General features: G+C 40.9%; 1 protein-coding gene across 1 annotated transcript; it reads right to left on the minus strand.

Moving 5' to 3' along the window:
* Positions 1-417: 417 nt before the first annotated feature.
* Positions 418-2,770, minus strand: LOC145035445 (uncharacterized). The gene is made up of 5 exons (XM_078983990.1): positions 2,509-2,770; positions 1,658-2,404; positions 1,451-1,534; positions 1,282-1,342; positions 418-1,183 (listed from the first exon to the last, which is right to left on the minus strand). The coding sequence occupies exons 1-5, from the start codon at positions 2,768-2,770 to the stop codon at positions 418-420; spliced, it is 1,920 nt and encodes a 639-aa protein (XP_078840116.1).
* Positions 2,771-10,599: the final 7,829 nt, after the last annotated feature.

Here is a 10,599-nt window from a genome sequence, read left to right on the forward strand (position 1 = left end):
TGGGAGACTGATAACTCCAAGGTTATCACTTGGATTAATAACTCTGTTACTCAGTCCATTGGTATGCAGTTGGCTAAGTATGACACAACAAAGGAAGTTTGGAATCACTTGCAGAGACTATATACTCAGTCCAATTTTGCTAAACAATACCAGTTAGAATATGATATTCGTGCCCTTCAACAGAATGACTAGAGTATTCAAGGTTTCTATGCTGCTATGTCTGATCTGTTGGATCAATTGGCTCTTAGTGAATCCAAAGAGTTAAAAATTTTGAGCCTTACCAGGGGCGAAGCCAAGATTTTTTTTAGGGTGTTCCTCATAAATTATATAACATCCTAACATATATAAGTTACAACATTCACAAAAACATATATCTTGATTAGTAACATTTACAAACATATATAAATTACAAATTTACTAAGGTCGTCGACGAGTTTTCATTTTATCAAACATATTGCTGATATCTTGATTAGCAACATCTGCAAAAACCTCTTTTTCAATATAAGTAACCAAGTTATCATTCATCCATTGATCTCCCATTTTATTGTGTATCCTATTCTTCACAATCTTCATAGCGGAAAATGATCTCTCAACTGTTGTTGTTGAAACCAGTAATGTCAAAGCTAATTGGATGAGCAAGTAAACCATAGAGTTCACTTTATCTCTTTTTGTTTCAACCATCTTCTGTGCAAGATCACCAAATCCATTTAGAATCAAAAACTCCGACGAATTCAAAATATTAATAATATAAGTTTCAAGTTGATCATCAAGCCTCTCCAAGTCTATATCTGAAAAATCATTTAGATATAAACGAGCTAGTTGAATCAATTTGTTTTTGTCAAAAGCTGCAAAAGAGTTGTTTGGATTGAGACACGCCATCAAAAGAAGTAATTTGGTGCCATTCTCACTAAAATGACTCTCTAGTTCCATCCATTGCAAATCAATGACATCATAAAATAACTCTACACGATAGTAATGTAAGTTTGTCATCTTTGGATATTTTCGCTTTAACCGTCCAGGAAGTAAGAACATTGCATCCATGTTGCAAACATCAATCTCGTGTTTTTCACAAAACAATGTAGTCTCAATGAGCATAGAATCCCATCCAATATCCCTCAAATTTTGCAATTGCATATTGCAAATTCTAACCAAGTTCATTGCATTTACAATATCTTGGTCTTTCCTTTGCAATGCTTGGGAAAACTCATTAGTAATACCCAAAAAAAATTCATGAAGTGTAGAGAAAATATGAAATCAAAGGTCTGCAAGGAGTTAATTAACATATCAGCTTGACATTTTTGTTCTGGGGTTGCTCCATCTTCTGCAATAATCTCAAGCACATCTAAAACAAATGGAAACAATGAAATCATACTTATCAAAGTACCATAATGGGATCCCCAACGTGTGTCTCCCGATTTGGTAAGAGATGTTTCTTGATTGAGGCCTCAACCGCTTATAATTTCACCTAAACCAAGTGCCTTGATAACTTTGGAAGCTTGTTGTTTTCGAAGATGGTCAAGACGCTTGCAAGAACCTCAAACAACATTCACAACATTGGTTAGCAACACAAACAAAGAAACTATTTTCGAATTATTTTTTGCCATAACTACAAGAGTAAGTTGAAGTTGATGAGCAAAACAATGAATATAATATGCACTTGCATTTTCATTCAAAATCAGAGTTTTAATACCACCAAGTTCACCTTTCATATTACTAGCCCCATCATAACCTTGCCCGCCCAAACTGGAGATGCTCAACCTATGTCTTGAAAATAAATTATCGAGTGTCTCTTTAAGTGTAATAGTTGTAGTATTTGGGACATGCTCAATACCTAAAAAGCGTTCAATTGCATGACCTTCCATATCTACATACCGCAACACAACACTCATTTGTTCTTTAATGGAAATGTTACGAGATTCATCGACAAGTAGAGAGAAAAAAGATTCACCAATATCACTTATAATGATCTTCGTTGTTTCAATTGCTACTGCATGAACAATGTCCTTTTGGATATCTGGTGAAGTCAATTTCAAATTCGAAGGAGCGTTATTGAAAGTAACAACTTCAATGCTTTGATTATGATCATCTAGAAATTGCAACAACTCTATGAAGTTCCCTATGTTATTTGAAATTTCACTTTCATCATGGCCTCTAAATGCAAGACCCTGTCTTAAGAGAAACCGAATACAATCAATTGATGCATCCAACAGTATATCATAGTCTATTGCACTTTGTGTTGAATGCTTTGCGAAAGCAACATCAACGCGTTGTTTGTTGTTCATTAAATCCTTGCACTTGGCCCACGCTTGGTTGTGAGCACTGTTGAAACCTTCAATATGACTAGTCAATTTTTCCTTATGTGCCCAATTTTGGAATCCCACACCAACAAACGTTTCACCGCCTCCTTGTGCTCCAACATATGGTTTGAACAAATAACAATATATGCAATATGCAGCATTTTGATTTATACTATATTCTAGCCACGTTGAATATTCTTTAACATTAAACCAAGCAACATTGAATCTTCGTGGTTTTTTTCAAAAAGAATGTAAGGAAACTCGTGTGACTTAGGTTGGCAAGGCCCTTTTAAGAGGTATGCTCTTCGAACCTCGTCCCGGACATTAGGATCATAATCTAAAATCCTATTCCTCTTTCCAGGGTTTGAGGGAAGATCTTCTAAATTGATTTTCACATGGCTATGTTTAGAAAAATCAGCATTAGATGTCTCTGATGAATCCGTAAATTTTCTCTTTGTTAAATATTTTCCCATGCCTGTTAAATGATAAGTAATCAATAAATAATTAGCATTGATTCTTATAATATGCACAATAATAAATAATAAACATTGCTCTTTAAAGTAAATAAAAAAACATAAAGAGAAGATAGGGTTGGATAGAAAAGAAAGATATTAGAATAAATAATAAACATTGTTTTTTGATGTTTCTATTACTTTTGTGTGCTTGTAGAATGAAAAGAAATATATAAATAATATGTATATTGAATAGAAAATAAGGCTGTCATTTTATCATTTTATTACTATTAAAAAACAAAGAAAAGGTAGGGATTCTACATCTTTTCCCAATCCCCGCAATGGAATTCTAAATAAACTAAGAAAAAAAAAACTTTTTTGCCCACTTGGAGACAAGAAACATATGACTGCATATCCTATTTACTCTTACCTATGTCTACCTAAATGAAGACAATTATTTAACTATGGAGTTTAACACATGGCTTATATAAAACAAAATATAACAATAATTGGTAAACATATACCCTGCTACCTACGTCCCTAATTTTTGTTAATAATACAAATTATTAAGATCAATAACCTGATTGCTTGTTGCCTTGCTCCAATCTCCAACTCTTGCTGCCGGTGAAAACTTCAATTAAGCGATTAGAACGAGGACGATGCCAGGACTCTTCCACGCTCCACCCTAATGATTTGGCACTGATTTGAGAAAAGGGGATTATTGGTTTCCGATTAATTAATTTGGTATCAAAAGGTGGGCCTGGGCTAGTAAACAAAAAACATCGTAATTTCAGGGTGGGCCTGGACTCACTCTCGTTCTAACGTGGCTCCACAACTGAGCCTTACATTGCTAAGAGGGAAGAACAATGCTTGGTCCAGTTCTTGATGGCCTTTCATTCTGATTTTGAAGGTGTATGTGGAACAATTCTTCACCGGTCTCCTCTTCCCTCAGTTGATTCTGTTGTCCATGAGTTAATTGCAGAAGAGACTCGTATCAAGTCTCATGCAGATAAAGGGTTTAAAGCAACCTCTATTCCTACTCTCGCTCCTGTTGTGCTTGTTGTCACCTCAAATCAGTCTCGACAAACTTCAAGGGTTGCTTATGATGAGTGTGCATTCTGCAAACAGAAGAATCATTGGAAAGCTCAGTGTCCATTGTTAGTCAGCAAGGGTAAACCTGGTCAACCTCAGTCAGGACAACAAAATAGGTCTTGTCAACAAAAGTTTTAGCCACGTTCATCTAGTACTCCTCCATGGACCCCTCATCCTCTACAGTTTGTTGTTGCGACTATCCCACCAGTTGATACAGATTCTGTTGGAAACATGCCCCCATATGCATTGGATCCCAAGGTGTTTGAAAGCTTTAGAAAGTATTTGGCTTCTAATTCCACTGCCATGTCTGCATCTATGTCTCACTCTGGTCTTACTTCATCTGGTACATCAGGTATTCCCTCATCTTTGTGGATTTTAGATTCTGGTGCAACCCATCATATGGCCCCTCATTTGTCATCATTTACTTCTTTGTTGCAAGTGTCATCTATTTATGTTAAGTTTGCTAATGATACATCTATGTTAGTCGATGGTGTTGGGTCTGTCTCTATCTCTTATATCACTCTCCCTGATGTTTATTACATTCCCAAACTTACTTTGAATCTTGCCTCAGTCAGTTAGTTATGTAAGTCAAGTAACTAGGTGTTCTTTTCTGATATTGTCTGTGTTATACAGGATCAACACACCCAAAAGGTGATTGGGATCAGTTGTATAGTGGAGTAACTGTATGTATTGGAGGTTCTCAAAGTGTCTGTTGTTGCTGCCTCCATCATTGATTTATCTTCTTTCTGTTTGAGTTATTTGTCGTTTGAGTTTTATCTTTGGCATTCTCGTTTCGTACATGTGTATGTATCACGTTTGAGATTTTTAGTATCTAGTGGTGTTTTGGGTCATCTAGACACTTGTGATATTTCTGATTGCAGTGGTTGTAAACTGGCAATATTATCTACTTTACCTTTCAATAAAAGTATGTCTTGTTCTACTGCTCCTTTTGACATTATTCATTCTGAGGTATGGGGCCCTGCACTAGTATCCACAAAGGGTGGTTCAACCTATTATGTATCTTTTATAGATGATTATACTCGATATACATGGGTTTATCTTATGAAACGTAAATCTGATTTCTTTGATATTTACAGTAATTCTAGAGCTCTTGTTAAAACTTAACATTCGACTGTGATTAAGTGCTTCAGGTGTGACTTAGGGGGTAAATATACCTCTAATGATCTTACTTAGTTACTTGCTTCTGATGGTACCATACACTAGTCCTTGTGTAATGACACACCTCAGCAAAACGGTGTCGCAGAACGAAAACATCATCATATTGTTGAGACTGATCGTTCGTTGCTCTTGTCTATGCAGGTCCGTAGTGCCTTTTGGGGAGAAGCAGTCCTAACTGCGATGTATGTGATTAATCGTATCCCTACTTCATTGAATACATGAATGTCTCCTTTTGAGAATCTATATGGTCATCTACCAGACTATTCTTCCTTACGAGTTTTTGGATGTACTTGTTTTGTTCTTTGTCCTCATGTTGAGAGGAACAAGTTGGGGTTGAAATATGCTATTTGTGTATTTTTAGGGTATGGTATTGGACAGAAAGGATAATGTTGCTATAATCTTGTGAGTCAGAAGTTATATGTTTCCCGACATGTAACCTTTTTGGAATATATTCCTTTCTACTCAATTCCTACTACAGCGCACAATGTAACGAAATCCGATCTTCTGCATATTGATCCTTTTAATAAAGAGATAGAGGCTCGAGATCCATCTACGCCACCTGATCCTTCAGCTCATGATACCCCCACCTCTTCAGAGAGTTCCTCAAGTCCCCTATTCCTGAGCCTGCTCCTCCGATTGTTGAAATTGAGGATCCACCTCCACCACCACCCCTCAGAAGATCTACTCATCCTATCAAGTCAACCAAGCTTCCACATTTTACTTACTCTACATATTTAGGACCATTTGCTTCATTTATAACCAGTATCCGTCATCTGTCTGAACCTGAATCATATATAGAAGCTGTTTTAGATCCTCTTTAGCAGAATGTTATGGCTGAGGAACTCACTGCTCTTCGTCAGACTCATACATGGGATTTGGTTTCTCTTCCTCATGGGAAACATACGATATGTTGTCTTTGGGTGTACAAGAAAAAAAACAAAATCTGATGGGTCTGTTGAGCAGTACAAGGCCTGGCTTGTTGTAACACCGTAAATTTCAAGACAAAATTTTCATTTAAAATAATCATTTTATTCTTAGAAACGCTTGTTTAAAATCTCATTCATAGTCGAATTACAAAACATAACTCCATTTTCACTTGCATAGAAAACCAGGATCCTCCAAAAAATGACTCTTTCTCTGGTGTGTACAATCAAGCCGGTGCCGTCTCGTGATACTGAAAGAAACCTGAAAACATCACACAAAACACTGTAAGCACGAAGCTTAGTGAGTTCCCCAAAATACCACACATAACACATATTAGCCACTCGAGGCTATAACTCTATGGGTCCGTGCACCCAAACTCTGTGAACCCTCAGGTTCTAACTTTGGGAACCTTCCGGTTCCAACTCTATAAACATGCACAACATAAATCACATAGAAGTAATGCAGTACAACACATCACGTACATATAGCATACAAATACTCTGATCACATAACTCTGGTTACCTACTCAAGGTAAAGTATAGTGAGAAGACTCACCTGGCAAGCAGAAAGCAAATATCCCCACACTTGAATCTCGAACTTGCCACCGCCTAACACGTAAGGCAAATACTCTCATGAATACAACTCTCGAGACTAGAATCAATCCTCTCAAAACACCCTCTTCAGGGTAAAAGACTATTTTACCCCTCTCTTGGCCCAAAGGCCACATCGCTGACCAAACCCTAAAAGTCAACGGCCAACCCTTGGTCAAAATCAAAGTCCTCAGTCTAAGTCAACCCCTGACTGACCCTACTCGCCGAGTCAACCCTGTGACTCGTCGAGTTCCCATAATCAGAACTTCACTCAATCTGCGACCCTACTCGCCGAGTCACCCCGAGACTCGCCGAGTCCAACAACTCTGAGTCCACTCGCGCACAACTCACCGAGTCATCCCTCGACTCACTGATTCTCGACTCAACCAGAGAATATCGGGACCCTTTGACAAGACTCGCCGAGTCCAAGAACAGACTCGCCGAGTCTAAGTCTATCATCAACCTACTCGCCGAGTCCCAGCTCATCTTCAAGCAACTCGTCGAGTACCACCGGTCTGAATCCATTCAGAAGCATTCCAGGCCATGCAACTGCTCCAAAACATAGATCTGGTCTCCTACCACTCATCCATCACGTAAAGTGGCAAACTTTACGTGAATCCAGAGAGATCTAAGCCGTTTGCACATTGGGCTAGGGTTTGGGACATGTAAGCTTCACTAAACACTCCAACACAGGGACTTTCATGCTCTCTGATTCTTCTCCCTTCCAGATCTGAGGTAGCAACCTCAGATCTAACCTCTAGACTTCCCATTTCATCCATAGAAAAATTCTCACAAACCCCAAAATGAAGAAACAACATAAAAAAAGCTCAATAACGAGATATTACCTCTAAGTGATGCCCCAACTGCAATGCAATTCGAATTTAAGCAAAGCCCCTTGCTCCAAGCCTTCAATCTCCCAAAATTCCTTCAACAATTCCTTCTCCAAGCTCCAATCCACTCAACAATGGTGTTTCTTCGTGATTTAGGGTTTTCTGGGGCTCAAGGGGTGATAAAGAGGCTGGGAGGAAAACATAATGATCTTTATATAAGGCTCAATCCCGAGAATTAGGGTTTTCTCCACTCAGCGCCTACTCGCCGAGTCTATAACACTAACTCGCCGAGTCGGCCACTTAACACGCGACCAAGTCGCGACTCTACTCGCCGAGTCCGCACATGGACTCGCCGAGTCACTCTTTCCCAATTTACTCTTTTAACCCTTCAACTCTACTCTTGATATTTCGGGATGTTACAATTCTCCCCCACTTAAATTAGGCTTCGCCCTCGAAGCCTACAGCAACTCAACTCCAGAAATACTCCCACAACGTGCCACCTGGCCTTAATCGGACCAGGTCTCACAAGGCATACCCATCGAAACTCGAACACACTTTTCCTTTCCTTACGGTGTCCTGATCACTGTCTCGAACCGGGCACCGGATGTACCCCCTGATAACCACACTCAACGATCCGAGAATTACCCATGAAGCATCACGGTCCCAAATCTCAACAATCACTTGACCCATAAGGGTTAGAAGCCATGAACCATCGGATCCCCGATCCGAATCCCATTCTATCCAATCCGTGACGACAGAAAGGCCCATTCTTCAATCCCAGAGCAACTCCCATGAGTCCTCTTCTTGAAATCACGCACCCAAGCCGCACCAACCTTCGCACTCTCGGGTTAGGAAAACCCGTCGCACTGATGACATCTCTAACATCCCCAGGAGAAACCACCACTACGCACACGACCCTTGATCAGAATCAAGCTGGGAGTCCCAGACTCCATCCCTACATCCATCCTGAGACTCTTGGCTCTACACCCGCGGAATCCCTTCCGCTTCCTCAGCAGACATCCCATCATGATGTCATTCCATACCACTGTCACAGACACAATGTTCGACCACCATACTCCAAATCATCCATTCTCACTACAACTTCCACTTCCGCGAATCAACACTTTCCCCAACAAATGAGGTTCCGACACTTCCTCCCATACAACAACACAAAGGGTGGCATACCAATACACTAATGATAGCTGTTGAAATAGGATAACTCAACCAAGGATAAATACATGCCGCAACACCCTCCGAAATCTAATACACGTGCCCGAAGCATGTCTTTGAGCATCTGAATCGTTCACTCCCTCTGAGGTGTCCTTAGACATCATCATGATAAGCTCTAGCTCATTTCTCATATCCCTCTTCGAGACTGAGCACCATGTCAGCTTTTGACTCCACAACTGAGCCTCCAAAGGTCACCCATATCATGATCCAAATATCCCACTAACTTCCTCCCCGTGACCACTATCCCGGCCCCGTGACACGCAAGTCACGAAATTCTCTTTTCCTTATGCGAGAAAATACAATCCAACCGATGATCGTCTCGACTCTGATCTCTGGTTTCTGTTGCGCATATCCCTTGCGCATCTCACCACATTTCCTGACAGAGACGGGGACCCCAGTCTCGCCCCCGGTCCAACATCCAGGCTCCAAAAACTCAATGCTAGGGATACTCAAGCCCAAAAATCTTCCACATCATACACTGATCGGAGAACATTCCATCATCACACTCTCTTGCCATCTAGTGAGTACTACGACTCCCCGCGGTATCACAACACCCTCTGACTAGTGAGTACTACGACTCCCTGCAGTATCACAACACCCTCTGACTAGTGAGTACTACGGCTCCCCGCAGTATCACAATACCCTCTGACTAGTGAGTACCACGGCTCCCCGCAGTATCACAACACCCTCTAACTAGTGAGTACTATGGCTCCCCGCAGTATCACAACACCCTCTGACCCCACTAGCTTGTGCTCCGCAGACTATCATAGGCGGCTACCCATACTCGTCTCGAATATTCATCACAGACTCCGGAGGCAATCATCATAACAGATGCCCACCCTTGCGAAGATCCACTCTCCCAAATAATCTCCCTGGATGCCCATACTCGAAGGGCTCTCACTAGATCCATAGATACCTGATATACCACAAGTCGTCTCAACTCAATATTCGCGAGTAACTCCGAAATAAAGATATCAATACCCGGATACCTCGGAACACCCCCACCGAACATCACGAGATCCTGCCACAACCACTGATCTCCTGCCCCAAGCACCATATAGATGAAATAATACATTCCCTCTGAACCCCATAACTAGATCTTCATTTTTCCCAAGTTGCAACTTCGGTGTATTCAATTTCTCAATTGCAATACGAAGAAACGCTAACGCTACGAAATACGCTGATAATTCTCCGAAACCCTTTTTCCCGCCGCTCAAAATCCAAACAAGGATACGCATACCGACCCGGGAGTTGGCTGCCCAATCATTCTCTATCTACTTGCCCCAACACTGACCAATACCAGATTCCTGACCAATAAACACCTGTCGTGGAGACATTCATCCTTCTCAAACAAGTACTTCCCGCATTAACTCACTCTGACCCCTTTCCTCGATCACCGACATCTCTGGTCTCATGATTTCTTACCGCATATCTCTATACTCCACTTATAACTGCTCTTGACAAATCTCTGCTTTCTTACATACGGCACCCAGTTCTCCCCCACTTAGGGTTCGAACCATCACCAAATAGCACGCAACTAACCCATAACTATATTCTCCAGCAAAATCGCACCTGCCCTCGGAAAGTGCTACACAACGCCCGATAATCCCCCTTAAGGAAATGAATCGACCTCATATACTCTGAACCTCTGGTGAACTCCTCAAGAACTTCTCGTCACATCTGCCTCTAGTCGTTCCAAATCTCGTACCAATTTAGTACCAAACAACTCAACTGCTCAATAACATCCCTGGCTCATAGACTGAACCATAAAATCATCGTACCCCTCACCTCAACTCATTAACCAACGCTCCCACACCGGAATCATCCCAAGAACAGGAACCCACTCCCAACTTCAACACCCCATGGATAGAAAACTCTCTGCACCGCTGAACTCGACTGAACTCTCCACTGATACCACTACCGTACACCCGACTAAACTCAATTAGGTATAGCGTAGCCCTCGACTATCTCATTCCCAACTGACTATCTGCTCATGATAAATCAC

This window comes from Lactuca saligna, chromosome 3 (assembly GCF_052625555.1).
Source record: "Lactuca saligna cultivar CGN05327 chromosome 3, ASM5262555v1, whole genome shotgun sequence".
In the NCBI taxonomy this organism is placed as follows: domain Eukaryota; kingdom Viridiplantae; phylum Streptophyta; class Magnoliopsida; order Asterales; family Asteraceae; genus Lactuca; species Lactuca saligna.